Source organism: Rhamphochromis sp. 'chilingali' (assembly GCF_963969265.1).
Source record: "Rhamphochromis sp. 'chilingali' genome assembly, chromosome: 12".
Classification (NCBI taxonomy): Eukaryota; Metazoa; Chordata; class Actinopteri; order Cichliformes; family Cichlidae; genus Rhamphochromis; species Rhamphochromis sp. 'chilingali'.
Window position 1 is genome coordinate 1280059 of NC_137939.1, and position 20081 is coordinate 1300139.

The 20081-nt window shown below is 38.9% G+C and overlaps 1 protein-coding gene across 1 annotated transcript; it reads right to left on the reverse strand.

Annotated features, from left to right (window-relative positions):
* Positions 1–15045: 15045 nt before the first annotated feature.
* Positions 15046–18697, reverse strand: pnpla1 (patatin-like phospholipase domain containing 1; the record flags this gene model as incomplete). The annotated part of the gene is made up of 9 exons (XM_080897666.1): positions 15046–15211; positions 15356–15478; positions 16687–16804; positions 17010–17213; positions 17436–17496; positions 17707–17916; positions 18008–18073; positions 18172–18404; positions 18490–18697. The coding sequence occupies 9 exons, from the start codon at positions 18695–18697 to the stop codon at positions 15046–15048; spliced, it is 1389 nt and encodes a 462-aa protein (XP_080753792.1).
* Positions 18698–20081: the final 1384 nt, after the last annotated feature.

A 20081-nucleotide genomic window follows, 5' to 3' on the forward strand; every position in this document is an offset into this window, starting at 1 on the left:
GCAAAACTGAATTGCTGGCCAGTTCTGAACAAACAAAGGTCCCTCCTTTCCTCTAAGTGTCTTCAAAGACTAATTTGTGTTGTGCTTATTGTCTAGATTATAGTCATCACATATTTATTTATTTATTTATTTATTTATTTATTCATTTACACAAAAACTGAATCATAATTGTGAAGTATTCATTCGTTCTCACTGGGTTGACCGAGTAAGGATTCTCCACAACTCACAGTCAGACTGATTCCACTTCATATAGTTGTTGTTTTTATTTGTTGTATTGTAATGGAGTGCCTTAAATCATGCAATGTTGGGATACTGTTGAATATGCCATATATAATTCCACTGTAATACCTCTGTCTGTCACACATATATGCTCAGTATTTTTGGTTTCATATTTGACTGGTATTATAAAGGTTATAACCATTTTGTCCTTTTCATGCATTTGTGTGTTATTTAAAGAAAAGGAGTGTCCAACATAATATTCTGGATCTGAATGAATCTTGAAAGAAGTTATGTGAAGTGTAATGGATCTACACTCTTTATGGGGTCACATCAGTTCTCCCAAATTTGGATTTCATCCTTTTTTTTCCTTTCATTCACTGTCTTATTGTAGACAAAGAAACTTCAGTTATAGAGAATTTCTCTCTGTGTCAAAGAAAATATGAATGAGAGATGAAAGAAGCCAAAGATAATTGCTTATAAAGGGATCTGTTATCCCATAACTCAAAAACTGTGCTTTTGCAACGTAACATAGAGGTGGGTCTTTGAAAAGTGGCTCATAAAAATAAATTCTGGAAAGAAAAATTGAGATAATCTGGATCCAAGGATGTGATTTTATTTATTTTTTTAATCTCAAAATACATAACATCCAAATTTGGACACACTTTAGAGCGTGGTGGTTGAGCATATGATGAAAATGAGATTATACGGTGGCAACAACAAGTGAGCCCATCGGAATTACTTGGTTTTCTACACAATGTGATCTTTGAAGGTTTTTACACAATTAGCTTATTACTAAACTGCACTCATGCATCAGGATCTTTACTGGGTTTTAATTGGGCTTTACTTAGATTTACTTGTTCCCTTGTTTGCCCGGGTTCAGTTTTATCAGGTGGGAACTATCCTGGCAATATAGGATACTTTCATTAATTAGAAATTGATGATGATTGGCTTATAATAGGCCTACAGACACAGACTCTCACATTATTGACAGTAATGTCAGTAATGTCTATATGTAGCTTGGTGTACATGACAATTTTAAATAAAAAATGTTGCACCTTAGATGGAGCTTTGCTGGATTAGGCACCACTTGCACAGGCTAGAGACAGGTCAGCAACAACCTGAAATCACTGGGGAAATGTGTACTCTCCAACCACCTGGCAAGTGGACGTTGTTGGCTATCATTGTGAAATCGATTCCTAAAGTCACGCAGGTCTAGACTGGTCATTGACCTCCCTGGCAATCACAGATTACTGGGAAAAAATGTTGCCCCTTGCACCGATCGCTCTCCAGGCCTGTATGACTGAGACTTACATGTTTGCTAATTTTATAAGCATAAGGGTTCACATTTTGCATCATATTGTATAGCAGTAATAATAATAATAATAATAGTGGAACGATAACCTGAAGATCTACCCATATTCTAATTTCATGTAAATGTAAGTGAATCCAAGCAATTCACTTCTTTTTCTTGTCACTATGTTACTTTCTGTGTGTTTGACAATCAGCTTTGCGGTCATAATGATAACTAACTGTATGGTTTGATGCCCGTTTTTGTTGATACAGGTAATCACTTGTTCAGCTGGTAAACTGATAAATGATAACAGCATACTCATGAAAACAATAAGCCAGAGTTTATTTCATTACGAAGACCTTTACACTGTATTTATATGTATGAAAACATACGATTTACTGTAATGAAGATGTAATACATCCTGGGATTTTAAATGTTTTCTTCTCATGTTTTATGTGCACTGGTGTGTTTATAGAAAGTTGTGCTTGTGTGAATGGAGATACATAGGTGTGCATGTTTGGTGAAAGAGAGAGGAGTGAACTTTTTTGTATTCCCTCTGTGTTCCCCCTTCAGGTAAGAAAATCCCCAGTGTTATATAAGATTTCGTCATGACTTTCATTAAGCAGTCTCTGCTTTCACTGTAATGCTAGTGCCACACAAACACTGGTAGTCTGTGAGGTACCAACAGGATGCCAGTCTCTGGTTCACATGGAGAAGTCTGCTATCACCTGATACTGTTGTCTGTAGATATAACAGCTCATCTCAGTGAAATAAACCAGTACAATAAAGTACATCATCTGAACTGTACTGCACATTAGGTGTTGGCCTAAATGTGGACTCAGTGAAATAGTCTATTGTGCCCACTTGCAATATAGTTATCAACACTGGTGGTCTCTTTTTTTATTTTTTATTTTTTTTAACCATGTAGGTATTTTTGGATTCTCCAGATCTGGCAAACAATAATACAAAATATTGTGTCTGTATAATAAAAATAATTTTAAATAAATTTCACTTATCAGCAGAATTTCACGAATCCTCATGATGCTCATCAAGTGAATGAGGCTGAAGTGAACAGAAACCAAATCACAGCCAGTGAAAAGGAAAAGACACTTAACAGGGTGCAAAGGTGAACGGCAACAACGGCGATACAAACACACACTGACACCACAATCATGTGAGTGATTAAAAGTTTCTACTTTTGCAGATTTTATGATGTTAATGATTGCATACCCAGTATTCCAGAATTGCTGCAACATAACATAATAGCAACGTGCTCTGATTGTGACCTCTTGAAGTTTAAATAGGCAGCACAGGACTACCAACAGTTAACTGAGACGACAATCTGGACGTGCTGACCAAAACCAAACCAAAGACTGAGAATATTGCTGGTCTGATGAGTCTCATTTTCTACTTTAGCATTTGGATGGTCGAGTCAAATTTAGCTAAACACCATGGAAGCCCCCTGTTTGGCATGAACAGCTCAGGCTGCTGCTGGTGGTGATATATTGGTGTGGCTTAGAACAAACTGAGAATTGTTTAAATGCTAGCTTGTACCTGAATATTGTTGCTGGCCATGTCCATCTCTTTATGACCAGAGTGTGCCCATGAAGCTGCTTAAAGCAGGATAATACTCCATGTCACAAAGCTCACATCATCTCAAACTGGTTTCTTGAACATGATGAGTTCTCTGTGCTCGTGCCCTGCACAGTCATCAGATCTCAATCCATTAGATCACCTTTGCGATGGGATGTAATGGGAAATTCCCATCATGGGTGTTCATTCACCACATCTGTGGCATCTGTATGATGCCATCATCTGAATATGGACCAAAATCACTGAGGAATATTCCCAGCACCACACTGAATCCATGCTACAAAGAATGAAGGCATTCTGAAGGCTGTAAAAGTGTACATCTGTATATCTAATACAGACATTCAAGAAAATGTTTATATATTACTAATGTATCTTAAGTGCAAATTTACAAGATATCACACACCTCATGAGAAATGAGAAATGTATAAAACGCATTGAATAGAACTTAAAGTTGGATTTTTTCCCCCATATATACACTTCAGAAAGCAGTTTCATCATATAGTTGTGCCTTGATTATGAGTAGTTGAGTGAAGATATGCTATTAGAGTAAGTTGGTATGATGACTGTCGGTGCAACAATTGTGTCTCTGAGTGACATAAACGTAACCAGAGAATACACGACCACATTCCTGAGCTGACAGACTGTGTGATTGTTGTAGTGTGCCTTTACACATTCATCTTGAAAACAGAGGATAAAATGAAGATGATTAACAACACTGTCTTTCTAACCTTGAATTTGCAAGAAATTCCTGTTAGCAGCAGCTGAATTTCCTCCTGTGTCACATCACAAATGCTGTGTTATTTTGCAAGGTTAGAATTAAATAGCCCTTTATTGTCATTGTACATCTACAATGAACTTGCAGGTGCTCCACACCAACTGTGCCTAAATACAATATAAATATTCATAGTGGGAACAATAAAGCAAGCAGTGCTTTTGACATTTCAAATTAAATGCTGCTGAAGAGAACAGATGATTACTCTTTGAGAGTTCTTGCTCCTCAGATGACTTTGTGGGTGCTTTACTAGAACAGGTTGTTTTCTCCAGGAAATTTCTATAACAGGAACCTCAAAAAATGAATATATGACCCAGATTATGATCATAATGAGAGGCGTCCAAGGCAATGAGTGAAAAGGGAGAAAGGTGGACTGAGTGACACCTGGGAGGAGATGGAAGGTGAGAGTTGACACGCCACCTGGTCCGTGGTAGTGGACTGTCATATAAGTTACAAGCAGGTGCAGAAGGTTGCGAGTGAAACAGATATCTGGCACACACAAAGATCACACACATAGACAGATGTCTGGTTTGCTATCCTCGTGGGGACATCCCAATGACATAATGCTTTCCCAGCTGCTTTTTCACATTTTGAATGTGAAAAATGTCTTCAACCCTGTGCGGGCCTGGATTCTGGTCCCCACCAGTATAAGAACCCGTACAGACACACACACACGCGCACACAATGGAAATTAAACAATAATTAGAGTTTCAAGAAGAACAACAAGCTAATAAAAGTCAGAATTGTGATGAACTTTAGCACATTGTAGTTATCAAGTCCTTTTTTATAAACAGAGGTTACTACTTCCATCATGTAGAATGCAACAGGAGTAACATTTGTCCATTAAACCCCCGGTTATTAATTTTCTTTCTTGAAAGATGCTATGAAAATCTAAATTATTATTATTATCACAAAGGCAGTGGGTGACATTTCACATTAACGACGATGCAAATCTACCTGTTAAAGAAACTTCACGACTCCTGTTGGCTGAATTAACAGCTACAGTGGAAATCACTATATTTTTAAACTGATAATTCCATAAATGGACAAATGTGTGGTTAAAAAGTACAGTGGAAAAAGAATCCATGGCAAATTTAAACACTGCACATTCAGGTGCAGCAAAGAAAAAAACAAATAAACAAAACCTTAAACAAATATACAGAAAATTCCCTAATTAAAAAATGGCACATTGTATTGTATTTATACAGATAGTTTTGTTGTTGTTGTTGTTGTTGCTCTCTTTTGCTTGTTTTGAATGTGTGCATCAAATACCTGCTAAGTGATATAAAAACTAAAATATTAGAATTTGATTCAACACATTGGAGTGCAAAGTGGAGCTTGGAGGGTCTGTTAGTGTAGAAAATTGCACAGTAAACCATAGCATCAAAAATAAAGTTTGTGTTTTCATACTTGCATTTCAGTGAAATGATTTTCATCTAACTGTCAGGTTTACACACTTTGCAGTTCTTTGTTCTGGTTAAGAGTTGTTTTTATTGTTGTCAGATATACAGTGGAGCTGGTTTGGTGCCTGTTGCTATGTGTTCTAAGACAACAGACAAAAGGACTTTCCTCATTCATATCATTAATGCTAAACCAATTTCCTATCCTTGTTTAACAGATTAAGAGGAGGCCTTCATACCAACACATCATTGTTGTCTTTGATGATCGTTCAGGTCTCTAAGCTTGCAACAGCTGTATTTTCACAAGTAACACAACTGAGCCTCATCGCTAACATGGATTACGAGAGAAATTTGAAGAGGACTTACCCATCTAAAATGCTAAATGAAAATATCAGCCATCAAATCAGCTAGAAGTAAAAACAGCTTTTGATATTAATCCTCCTGCTTATTTATCCAGAATGTGTTTATGTTGGCTTGTGTTTGTGTGTGTCCCATTTTCTCTTGGAGTGGGGTTTTAACAACATCCAGTCAATCTGACTACATCCCTGGCAAGGTTGGTTAGGTTTCTAAAATTGTGTCCATTACAGACACTAGATACCTCATCAAAATTGTAATTGGTAATATAATCCAAGGGGTTACCCAAACAGAGTAAAAGATACTTCCAGATTACCTTCAGGATTTGTTGTAGAAACATATATATTGAATAATATATAAATTTACAAATGTCAAACCATGGCATCTGAAACTTTTTTACTTTTCATAAAGACATGACAGTCTCCTCTTTTTTTTTCTTTGAATTCTTGGTTCTCACTCTCCCCTCAAAACTATCCTAATGGAATATCCTTTCAATAATGTGGGGTTTTTATTATGTATAACTAGTGTGTTTTATTTTGTGTGTTTTTGTGGTGTTGTGGCCATCATAAAATCAGTTATACTTATATGAAAACCTCAAAAAAGCATAAATATTTCACTGTCCTATACATGTACAGAGGGCACCACACACATGTATACAAGGTGGGAATATAGTGGGATTTGAAAACATAATGATGGCAGCAGCCATCAACAGTCAGGTCAATTCAGGTACAGTGAAAGTAACATTTTGAGTGACTGGCTCAGGGAGCGCTTTGTTTTGCCTCAACACTCATTGTGTAGGTGGAGGTGACAGCAGGAGGTTGTCTACATTTACACACACGATGTAAATGACAGGATTTCATTCACATGGATCCAAACAGTTGTAAATACCCACAAAGATGTGTGCACATAACTTTTAAACATTTAAGCATCAAATGAGGATTGGGCCTGGTTTTGTTTTTCATGCTCTGTTGTTATTGTAGAGTGAAAACGAAGTAGCTACACTGTTGACTTTTATCAAAAAAAGGAAACATTAAATAAAGAAAAAGTGGTTTCAGTGTGTGTGATTTGTGTGAGCATTGGGCTGAAACTGCACAGTGGAAGATCCCTGTCAAATGCTTAAAGATGCATGAAGGTGCTCCATCATTAACGAGCTGCTTTGATGGAAAATTCCACAACTGAGTGCGAGATAAACGGAGTGAGATAGATGAAGGAAGACAGAGGAGACAGAGTCTGTGTGACACATGGGAGAGAGAATTTCTGTGAGGACTGGTGTGTCCCTCTTTTGAACTTCAGTGTGTGTGTGTGTGTGTGCGTGTGCGTGTGTGCATGTGTGTGTGTGCTTTCATCCATAATTAACTGCATCCGGTGATCCTGCTGTCATGGTGTGTATACATACATTACAGAACAGACCCTGACAGATTTATTGGCTCACTGGTTGTTGTTGTTGTTTTTCTCCTTGTGATTGATTTTAGGCTTTTTTTGGAGGGGGGGTTAAAGGCCCTGTATTATTTATTTTCCTCTCCATTTTCACAGTTTTGATTAGAACTGGTGTTTCCACTGTGCAAAGGTGAAAGCAGCAGGAATGGGTATTTAATTCTACACACAAAGTGATGTTTGTCTGCATTGCCAGGACAGTAAGAAATCTTTTGTTAATATGATAGTTATTTTTGCATCTTTGCAAATCACAAAGAAGAAGAAGCAACTAAAAAGAAAAAAAGTAACACTGATTCTGTTGGAAGTGGCAATCCTCAACAAAGCCTTACAGCTATAACGAAATGTGTTGTTTTGTTTTAGTTTTTTCTATTAAAAATTGTCAGGTGGTATAAATGGAGTTTAATGAGATAAATGTCAAACATTAAGCCATTAACAAGGCAAGACTGTGTAGAAATGGTTTATGTAGAAGGTAATCAAAAACTTCAGGGACCAGCAGAATGCAACGCCACATACAAAACAAAAACCCTGTTTTCATTTTGGTTAGCTGGATCACCTAAGGCCAACACAACAGTATTATCTGGATTATCCTTTTGTGTTACACATTTCAATGTTTTTTTCCTCGCTACTTAGCCTGACCTGTCTCCTCAATGTGATGTTTGTGTATTGTATGTACGGTCGGCAAGGTCTGTCATCTCGGTTGTGGGCAAAAGACCTGCAACTGACAAATAAAGGCTCTCTCATCTCTCATCTCTCATCTCAACAGGGGAATTTATTCAACTGTGCAGAGGGAAGCATCGTGTTCTGGATGGGGTTGGTGAGGACAGGGGGAATAACAGCATGAAAACATCAGCATGGATACAATCATCTCATCTGTGAAGAGTTTCCGCTGTGCTTATCTGCCCGTCATGAGGCGGTAACACGGGAACGGTGGTTAAACCACGTTCTTGTGCAACAATTTCACAACACAACAGTGTTTCACCATATCCAGTCATGAGATACACAGCAGTTGGCTCTTGTTATTTATGTCTCACACATGAGGCCATATTAAACAGTAGATAATACTTCGATATTCATTTCACTGGTTTTCCTGACACAACAAACAGCGTTGCTACAGCTTAATTTAGAATGGTGACACCACATAATCTGTTTTATTTTAAAATAACTCCTAACTATTATCAACTTTCATCAGCTTTTCTAACCACAAAAACCAAATCTGACCAAGCCCCCCCAGCTCGGTTGGACCCCTTGAGTGTGGGGGCCCCTCAGATTGTGGACCTCTGGGCCCGGGGCTTGGTCTGCTCTGGCGTAGCCCTGTGACTCCTGCACCGTGGCTGCCGGGTGACACCCGTCCAAGGCACTCCTCAGCTCTTTTCTGGGTGGGTGGCACGATTGCCTCTGCAGTGGTCGTCCTTAAGCTCTCGTGCTCTGGGGGGCATCTAGATGTCTGGGGCCTGGGTCTCGTCCATGCCTGCTTCATGTCCTGGGGGGCAGGGCCACACCTACTAGACACTTATATGGAGAACTTTATGAATACGAACGAGCTCGCACACACAGGTGTGCACACAGGTACCCACAGACACACACTGTCTGGGTTGGCTGCTGCATCTAAACATATCATGCATTACTAGTACTGTATGCTGCTCAGTAACATTCAATATTTATTATTTACTTACATTCAATTTATTTACATTTATTCAAATAATCATATTTATTAATTATTATTACTGTTGTGTTCGTTGTTGCTATGGTTTCCTGACTGTGTTGTCTGCTTTTGTGTCTGTTTTTCAGCAGGTGAAAGCTGATTTTTAGTGTCTGTCCTCTCTCTATCCGTCCTCGCCTTCTGTTAACTCTCTTACAAACGTCTCTTTCCTTCTTCTTTCTCTTTCCCGTCCTCTGGTCCTGTCCCTTCTGATTGTATTGACTTAAAATAAAAATATAATGATAATAAAGATCAAATAAACGATGACAATCAAGTGGACCAGTATAGCAAAAGCCATGCTGTTGGGCATTTTGCTTGGCCTTAGGACAATACTTCTGATTGCTACAGTGCCAGATATGACAGGCAAATAATAATAATAAAATAAATAAATCAAAGCATTTGATTGTTGAAATTACACAGATCTACATTTAGTCATCGAGGCCAAAAATCCCTAAACTGGAGGCACTACACACATGCAATAGTCACCAGGAAAAACCTGGATAATTAGATAAAGTTTAAGTTCTCAGGGTCAGACAGGGCAAACAGGAAACTACTTTTCTGCTTTACCAGGAAATGACATAGTGATGTTCATAAGCAAAAATAAGACTTTTCTTCAGTCTAATCATCCAGGCTCTAAATTCAGAAGATGTAGAGGAAGCAGAAGAAAAGCTTAGAAACTGAACAATCTGTTAGTGTGTAGTGTAGTCTAGTGTGTGTTAGTGTGATCACAAGGGCTGCTGAAGGTTTGGGAGAAACAATATCCCCCAGATGACCCATCTTCAAGGCAAAGGAAGATCCATATGGGCTCAAAATGTGGTCATAAATATTTTGTACTTGTAAATCGGGATTTGTATGTGTAAAAAGAATTTGTGTGTGCACTTAGCCAAAAAAAACCCTGCAAGTTACAAGTACGAATTTTGACCCTATTTTTCTTCCTTTCATCTGATTGGTCAATGTCATGTCAATCACAAATGTAACAATCCAATCAGAGAACAGATGGGTTTGGCTGTCGGAGGGGGTTAGGGTTAGGGTCTCGTTGTGCATTTATTGTCTGTGCTCACCTCCATTCATTGTCGCATCGTTCCCTCACGCTGTGCGTTTCCTCCGTGCTCCAGTTCCCTGTGTTCCCAGTGTAGCTCCCTCATGTCTCTGGTTTTTGATTTGAGTTTCTTGTTTATAGCTCCTTGTGTTTAGTTCAGTACCAATCTGTTTTTTCAGCAGTAAAGCTGCCGTTTTGAGTTCATCCCTCCCCTCGTATGAGTCCTGCGCTTGCGTTCTATTTCCTGCCCGCTACACAATGAAACATGTTCACTGTGTAAGACGAAGTAGTCAGTTACAGCCACATTTTTATATTAACTACACATAAATTATATAATTTTTAATGATGAAAGTGTAATTCAAACAATTTCCAAGAGTTATGTAGATGCTGATAATGCTCGTACCCTAAGCAGCTCAAGCACACTTGGGTTTTGCAGCAGGACGATGATCTGAAACACAGCAGAAAATCTATCTCCGATTGACTCAAAGCAACAGTTTAGATGCTTTAGCCTGAGTTTAAACTTTGAAAATCCTCCTGTGTGGATGAATTAAAACAATCCTTCAAAGAAGAGTAGACTAAAAGCGATAGGAAAGACTTATTGCAAGTTACTGCAAACACTGGATTGCAGTTCTTGCTGGCAAGGGTGGCACAACCAGTTATTACCGTTAGGGGGCAACTACTTTTTCACATGGGGCCAGGTAGACACACGGAGAGCTTCTTTCCTTAACCTCCTAAGACCCGAACTCTTCCACAGCAGCATTTTTTATTTCTCTTTGATATTTGGGCTGATTGGGACCTGATGAATGTTAAAACAAAGAATTACCAGGGTTTTTTCACCTTATTTTTGTTTCTAAGAAAAATCAGAGCCACATATGAGGATATTCGTTTAAAATTTTGATAGAACAGCAGCAGCATAATGTCCTCGTCAGTGGATATCAGGCCCTTGTAGAGCAAAATTGAGTATTTTGGTCTAAATAACCCAAAATGTGACGTCCACATATGTGGATGCCAGGTCCTAGGAGGTTAATAAATGAAATCATAAATTTTAAAAATGCCTTTTTGTATTTACTTGAGGAGAGATTTTGGTTCACTTTGATTTGTAGAAGTGTTTTCAGTGACACTGGGCAAAGATAAACGAGCATAAACTCTCACACAAACACAAGATACATATTTTTACTGAGACACATATCTGATGTGTTTCTCTTGGTTTGACGTTGTGTTTATGCGTGTGTGCTTTAATAGCACGGAGAACCAGATGGAGATCATCTATACCTTTAAGGCAGTATTTGTCAAAACCCATTTTCATCATCTCAAGCAACAAAAAAGCATTAAGACTATCATTAAAAAACAAGTCAACCTCCAGATGTGTCTCTGCAGCATTTTATCAGTGACAGAAATTTCATAAAGAAGCAAAAAAACAACCTAGAATCAATTATTCCTCAACTCACATAGCAATCACTCTACGGTATACTCACTCAGTTGCAGATTACTGAATGTACTTTTAGAGATATCGTCGTTAAAGAGACAGTGAGCAATGTGAACTCAGTTTTACTGATGTCAGTCCTAATTTTTTATTGCTTTTGAGCAGAGGGTTTGACGAGTAAGGGCCCAGTTAAAACAAAAAACAAAAACAACAATACATAATTCAGGGCCCGATGGAAAATGCACACATTCATTTCATTTTTTTGAGAATGCTGTTACATTTTTTACATCCTGACAGAGGATGAATCTCATTCTGCGTTATGTTATGACCTAGTTTGGCACAAGTTTTTTTTTAATCTAAAGTTAAAAGTACACAAAAAAAGAACTTGTGCATTTCCAGCCTTTATCCCATGTTGTCTTTATATGACAAGTCTGCCACATACTCTCAAAAACTGAAAAACCAGCAAGGGCATCTTTCTTTCTTCGTAAAGCCAGCTTACTGCCAGTTGACTGGCTGGATCAGCGGCTGATGCGGAACAGCACCAGATGTGTGTGTTATCTGTATCATCCATCCACATTTATTATATAAGAGGATCTGTCTGCAGGTAGCAGGCCATCTGTATGAAAAAGGACATGGAGCTGAGAGATCAAAATCATCTGTTCCTCTCTGTGTCGACACATGTTTCCATTCAGACAGGAGTGTGAAAGTGGATTAGATGGTCACCCGAGAAAGCGGTGTACTTTCGTTAATAAAGCCACACCCCTGATTTAAGCCTGTCTAGACACCATTGATGTGTTTTTCTGTCATCTCTGTTTATTTGTTTGCATATTTAAAAGGAACCCCATTAGTCTTCCTGGGGCCCAAACCCCCAGGAAAAACACTATGACAAAATACACACATTTCCATTACAAATGACCTTACCCTCTTACAATATTTACAATAAATTAAAAGCTGCCTAAATAGGCTTTTAAATCATTTTTCAAATTATGAATAGAAGCCAGTTCTCTAATTGCATAAGGCAACTTATTCCACTGAAAAGATGCTCTGAATATAACAAAAAGTTGCTTTTAACCGGAGGAGTTACCAAATGTACTATGATTATGCATTTCATCTGGATGCTGCAACTGAGCAGAAAACAAATATGGTGTGTTTACCAGTATTGCTTTCTTTAAAAATACAAGTAAGTCATTGTATAATTTGGCTGTTACAGAAAGCCAAGGAAGTTTATTGTGCATTTTATCGATATTTGTATTGTATGAACACCTTAACACTAATCTGGCCGCCTTGTTCTGGACTAACTGAAGTTCAGATCTGTCTTATTAGCTGCTGACCAAATGACTGAGCAGCACTCTAGATGAGATAACACTAGTGCATTAATGACATCTTTCATAACAGAAGTAATACAAAAGGAGCATTTCTTAGCTATAGCTATGCCCTGTCCCATTTTCCTTATAACAGAGTTGATGTGCTGAGACCATGAAAGGTGGTGGTTTATGGTAACACCAAGTAATTTAGTCTGGGTGACCTGTTCTAATACCGATCCAGCTATGGAAAGATTTAGCAGTGGGCTGTTGACTAAGCGTCCTCTACTTCCTATTAACATGGATTTGGATACGTTTAAAATCATGTTGTTTTTACTTATTCAGTCAAATATGTTCAGCAAATCTTGTTGCACTGGTCAATTCAGAGTAAAACATGGTGGAATCATCAGCATACATTACAAGATGAGATTTATCCAGGACGTACGGCAGATCATTCGTAAAGACTGAGCAGAGAAGTGGACCGAGGCAGCTGCCTTGGGGTAGAGCACTGTTCATTTCACAGCCCTCAGAGAAATAACCATCATAATAAACCTGTTGCCTTCTTTCAGACAAATAACTTTCCATCCAGCACAAAGCATCTGGTGAAAATCCATAACATTTTAGTTTATCTATTAAGAGATCATGATTTATCAAATCAAATGCAGCACTAAAGTCCACGAATGCCAACCCGACCAGGTTCCCATCATCTAGATGTTTATACCAGTTATCTGAGCTGAGCTGGTGGAGTGACCAGGTTTGTAGGCATGTTGAAACTGAGTGAGTAACTGATTTTCATAATTTTACTTAGACCAGTAATCGGTCTGCTATTGACACCATTAAAAACGTCGTTCTTGTTTTTAGGGATGGGAATTATTTTCGATTCTTTCCACTGCAATGGAAATGAGCTGCATGCCAAAGATCTATTACATATGTGACATAGGGACACAAACTTGGCTGCAACTTTGAGCAGTTTGCTGTCTGTGTTATCAGAGGATGTATCGTCAGGAAGTGATATCAATAAGCGCTCTACCATCTCAACACTCACTGCCTCAAACTTAAATTGGCTTTGCTTATTATTCACGATAACATCCTGTATAAGTGATAAGGTGGGATCGCCTCGGCTCATATTAGATTTTAAATTTGTTATTTTATTGCTGTAGTAATTAAAAACATTATTGGCCTTAGCTTTACTCATAAACGTTCCACCCGTGTAGATGTGAGACACCACCGGAGCAAGATCTCTACCCATTATATTTAAAACTTCCCACACCTTCTTTCCGTCCTTACTGGCCTCCTTGAGCTTCAGTTGACAATATTCTTTCTTCTTGCACATATTCAGTTTAGTTACTTGATTTCTTAACTCGCGATATCTTGCCCACTCTTGTGGACTGACAGAATTATTTGCTTTTGCTATATCTCTTTCTGACGTTGCAGCCTTAAATTCATTATCTAGCCAAGTTCTTTTTAACAGTACATCTCCATACGGGGGCATGTTTGTCAGCCAGGTAGCAAAAGTTTGCACAATATGAAGAAGGTCCTAAGGCTACAACTCAATTTAGCCTAATTTATAACAACAGGCCGGTCAAATGAAACCAAAAGCATCAAGCATAGACTGGAAGACAGGAGCTATTAACAGCTACATTTTAGAAAAGCAACACAAAGACTTGATACAAGGCAAATAAGCCTTAGAAAGTAGGTTTCTGCTCCTTTGACATCAAACTTGCCTTGTCACACATTAGTATTTGTGCCCTTTCCCAGAATTCCTTGATCGTTATTAAGCTACGTCTGGAAATGAAATGAAGACATGCCGTAGGCAACAGCGGTTCACCACCGAATCGCTGTAAAATGCTAGTGAGGTAACGATGAAAGAGCCCTATTGTGTAACAGCTCATCACAGGACTGACCGTCACCCTGCAGCTAAATTCTTAACCATGAGTGTTTTTGTCAGTGATGTTCTGATTTTTCAACTCTGAAAGAGCACTTACTGTAGATAAACAGGACGGCATTTTCAGACAGACCACAACCACTTGCTGTCACATTTTGTGCTTAAAAATGACATTAAACTATAAAACATTTCATTAGTTTCTTTGAAGACTAAGACATGTTGACTTTTTTCTAGAAGAGCTTAACTATAGTGCATTTTACAGATTGTAGTTACAATGTTCTCCAAGGAAATGAAAGTAATTCTGAAGGGTTGATTACCACCTTTCAGTGGCCTTTTACATCCTACCATCTTCAGGTCAAACACCTTCAGGTTTTGTTTGGTTTCATAACTTCTTCATAAATTCTGTAAAGGATTCTACATCCAGCACAACGTTGAGTGTTAAAGAACCAATAATGACAAAACTATGCCAACTGTGAAGGTCTGCACTCCACTGCCTCAGCAACACAATTTCACAAGTATGAAAACATAGATACAGATACTGTACTCAGCTTTCGTAAATTACAAGCCTGCAAACTCTTCAACACTTTAGAACATGTTAAATGGAAATCTGCACTTCACTTGTTTACAGCAGTATTTCACAAAGACTGTTGTTTTGGTTTCTTGTAAACCGGAGATGATTTTTCACTGGCATTCTCTGAACGTGAAGAAAACTCGTTGAAAGGCGATGGCTGCCTCCGGCCTTGTGATGCCTCAGACTGCGCCTGGTCTTTCTGCCACAGCGCCTGGGCGACCGGCATGATGCTAAAACAGAGATATTCAAGTTCAGTTGAGTTTGGCTGAAATACTTGAGATTGAAAACGGTTAAGATTTCAAGTAAAATAATTCTATATAAATCCTATACGCAATAAACAGTGTAATAATTTAAGATACGAGATGCCATCTTACTTTTCATTTATATTCTTCTTGATGGTAGAGACAGCTCCTTCGAAAAAGAAAAAGGTGAAAACTCTCATGGTGTGCCAAGTCAACAGAAGAAGCTCAGGCATCTGCTTGAACAGCAACTCCAGCCTGGTGGAAATAGAGAGGTCACAGTGATTGCATCTGCATAAAAAGTAAATAACAAACTACAAGTACAGTAATGTGAAAAAGAAAATACGCTGTCTTTAATTGTTTTACATATTAGGAAATATCGTCTGGTCCTCACCAGAATTTAAAATGAGATAAATACAGCCTCAGATGAACAATAAAACATGACACGTTACAATGTGTAATTATTGGTTTAGCAAAAAACGAAGAAAACTAAGCACACCTTTAACAGCAAGAGCTTTTTGTGTATGACTAATCAGTCTTTCACATCACTGTGTTGGGATTTAGGCCCATTTTCTTTACAAGATTTCTTCAATTCAATTAAAGTTGATCTATATATATATGTGCCAAAAAACACCAATAATTGTCTCAAGGCGCTCTACGCTGGAGACAGTGGGAAGTAAAGTTCTGGCAGAACCAGTTTGTATGGGGTGTTTGTGTCGACATGCTCTGTTTGGTTTTCTCTAAATATGGCGCAGGGCATTAAATCCAACATCCTCACGTTGATCTTGGCTCTCCACAGTACATTGTTCCAGATGCAGCTTTGTAAACTTAAGGCATGCTGCAATCTTCTTTTTAGAGAGAAGAGGCCTTCTCAACTATTAGAAAAAAACTCCTCCTTGGTCAATCTTCTCTAACTGTACTGTCATGAACTTTTTAACATGCTAACTTCAGTCTGTACAGTCTGAGGTGTAGCTGCTGGTCATCGTGCTGTATTGGGATGATTAGGATGTGTTGCAGAGATGCTGCCTCTGTTTAAGGCAATAGTCTGACAATCTGGGACTTCTTTATTTTCTTGCAGAACGTTGAGCGAGATCAGTCATTCTAAAAACAAAAATTAAGAAGCTAAGTAAAAAGCTGCAGGTTGCAGCTAATGTAGTGTTGCATAATGATAAACAATGGAAAGCACTGCTATCAGTAATTCTAAAAGGTATAAGAGACATTACCACATTATGTCTCTGCACAAAAGTAGGAATTACAGAACTCCGTCACCATCTATTAGCAGCCGTTTCCTGGAATTATCCAGCAACCTCATGATGATCACATCATCTCAGAAATTTATGGTCATTAGTGAAACGATCGAGCTGTTTTCTTTCTTCTTTGTTTATCAAACAAAAACAAAGAGAGTTTCAGAGCTTCGGAGCACACAAAGTTTCTGCTGGCCTGTCTGTGTTCAGCGTGTTCATTACCTGTCCCTGTTCTGCAGCACAGCGTAATAAGACAGCATGAGGGGCAGGAGCAGGTACGATAGGATTCTTGCAGGGAGTCCAAACATGTTCAGATAAGTCATCACGTTGCTCAGCAACACTGAAACGCAGACATGAACAAAGATAGCTTTGCAAAGGCAAAGTGGAACAATATGAATGTTCTGGTTGAGTTTCTACTGAATCATTCATCGTTCTGTTGACATCACATTGACAAACTGACCAACGTCAGATTTCATTTACATTGCTATGAAATTGCTATTTCCCTATTAGTAATATTTGTGCCTGTGAGTGTGTTCAAAACATGCCGTTTTTCACAGTATCAAAATGGAGAGGAGGATACTGTGCAGCTTCCTGTGTGGTCGAGTCGCTCATCTGAATGGTTCCGTTGTCTATAAAAGATGTCAGCTCGGTCGTCCCGTTTTCCAGCTTCTTCTTCTCCTCTTCATCTTTCATGGTTTCCAGATGAAGCCATGTGATATTCTGATTAACACTAAGTGGCCCTTGGGACAGTTTTGAACATGAGAGAAAGGAATTAAAGAGAAAGTTAGGTAGATTAAGTTTAGCCAAGAAAAACTGTTTGTTTGTTTGTTTGTTTGTTTGTTTGTTTGTTTGTTTGTTTGTTTCTTTCTTTCTTTCTTTCTTTCTTTCTTTCTTTCTTTCTTTCTTTCTTTCTTTCTTTCTTTCTTTCTTTCTTTCTTTCTTTCTTTCTTTGTAACTAGCACCTGACTCACCATTACTCTGAAGGAAATGAACAGCATCTTTGTAGCCACTGTGAAAGGCTTCCTCCATATTCTGGAGAGGAAAAAATGACATAAACATAATTAAATGTGACACAATGAAATGAAAGATCAAAAATAATGTAATGTTTTGTAGCATAATGTTTAATTTCCTTTGCTATATTTCTAAAAATGTTAAACACAAACTATTACACAATAATAGATTGAGGATAGAGATGGGGATACAGGCAGTATAGGATATGGCCACATATAGTTTGGGTCTGACCTCCAAAGTTGGGTAAATGGCATTGATGAACCTGAAGCTGTTGTCCAAATTGCCCTTTAAAGTGACACCATGCGTTACAATGTCCAGCCAACATGGTGCGTCGCCAGGGCAGATGTCACTCTCTCCAGAAAATGGGCACACGGTCAGTGTGCGACTGGAGGATCCAGGCGCTATAGGCTGAATGCCGCTTAAGCCACCATCCAAATAGAACTGCAGCAGAGATTAACATTTGGGATTTTTATTTTGAAAACAGGGCTCACAAGGTGCGTGGAGGGAAGTTTTGAGGCCACCAAATACTCACTACTCCTTTGAATGATGGAGGTACAAAACCACAGTAACCAGGCAAAAAACAGCTACAAAGCAGTGCCTGAACACAGCACACAACAGTTTTTAGTCAACATAGTTATTAAGGTTTGTTTTTTACTTTTCTTATTTCTGAGCTCCAAAACAGCAGAGCAAGCGTACCTGTACTACATCTTCTTTGGAGTCAAAATCAGACATGAGAATTTGCTCGCCATCCGTCAGACGGGTCATGGTAACAGCAAGGCGACCGTTGGCCAGTTGGTGCGCATTAGGCGGAAGATGCTTGTTTAAAATACATTCCAGCCAGTGAAAAAGCTTGATTGAGGGGTTCAGTGGTCCAAGGGTAAAAGACTTCACTTCCTTGGCAAAATGAATCATCTCATCCCGAATGGTAACTGTGAATTAGAGGATTGGGGGAATAAATGTGTAATGAATACATCCAACAGAAGTCATTGCAGAACATAAGAAAGAGTCACTTACTTAGATTCATTTCACAAACCACAGCAGCTGCTACCAGAGAACCAGCAGATGAGCCAAGGATGCTAGGTGCGGAGTGAAGTATCCAGGGTGCATAATGTAGGAAGCACTGGGCGACGCCTAACTGGTAGGTGGCCAGGAACCCTGATCCAGAAAAGGAGATGGACTGAGGACCTTCAGTGTACTGATAACTGGAAACTCCGGAGGTCATTTTCAATGATCTGTTTAAATATTGTAAATGGAGAAAAGCTTTTTTTTAAAATGGAGAACAAGCTAAGGCGAACTTAGATGAACTATCCACTCAGATCTTGGGAGAGGGTTTCACAGTCAGTGTTTTTAAATTCATTGCAATTAGACATAGCATGTTGGTCACGCTCATGTGAACAGGGGTAAAACAAGGATTTCTAATGTTGGGAGGTTGTGTAGCTCCATGGTTGCAATGCATAAACCAAAATACTTTCGCATATATACTATTTGAATAAAAACACTTTAAACAAGATGAGAGAAGGTGGAAAGTTTTACTGAGTGCACATAAACTGATCAACTCCCAGCTGTTGCCAATAAAACGCTTCTGCGATCTTCTGTTCATCAGTATCATATATAAGAGTGATAGTCAATATTTAATTTATAATTACTTGACTGATATTTCAGAGTATACAGGGAGTGCAGAATTATTAGGCAAATGAGTATTTTGTCCACATCATCCTCTTCATGCATGTTGTCTTACTCCAAGCTGTATAGGCTCGAAAGCCTACTACCAATTAAGCATATTAGGTGATGTGCATCTCTGTAATGAGAAGGGGTGTGGTCTAATGACACCAACACCCTATATCAGGTGTGCATAATTATTAGGCAACGTCCTTTCCTTTGGCAAAATGGGTCAAAAGAAGGACTTGACAGGCTCAGAAAAGTCAAAAATAGTGAGATATCTTGCAGAGGGATGCAGCAGTCTCAAAATTGCAAAGCTTCTGAAGCGTGATCATCGAACAATCAAGCGTTTCATTCAAAATAGTCAACAGGGTCGCAAGAAGCGTGTGGAAAAACCAAGGCGCCAAATAACTGCCCATGAACTGAGAAAAGTCAAGCGTGCAGCTGCCAAGATGCCACTTGCCACCAGTTTGGCCATATTTCAGAGCTGCAACATCACTGGAGTGCCCAAAAGCACAAGGTGTGCAATACTCAGAGACATGGCCAAGGTAAGAAAGGCTGAAAGACGACCACCACTGAACAAGACACACAAGCTGAAACGTCAAGACTGGGCCAAGAAATATCTCAAGACTGGTTTTTCTAAGGTTTTATGGACTGATGAAATGAGAGTGAGTCTTGATGGGCCAGATGGATGGGCCTGTGGCTGGATTGGTAAAGGACAGAGAGCTCCAGTCCCACTCAGACGCCAGCAAGGTGGAGGTGGAGTACTGGTTTGGGCTGGTATCATCAAAGATGAGCTTGTGGGGCCTTTTCGGGTTGAGGATGGAGTCAAGCTCAACTCCCAGTCCTACTGCCAGTTTCTGGAAGACACCTTCTTCAAGCAGTGGTACAGGAAGAAGTCTGCATCCTTCAAGAAAAACATGATTTTCATGCAGGACAATGCTCCG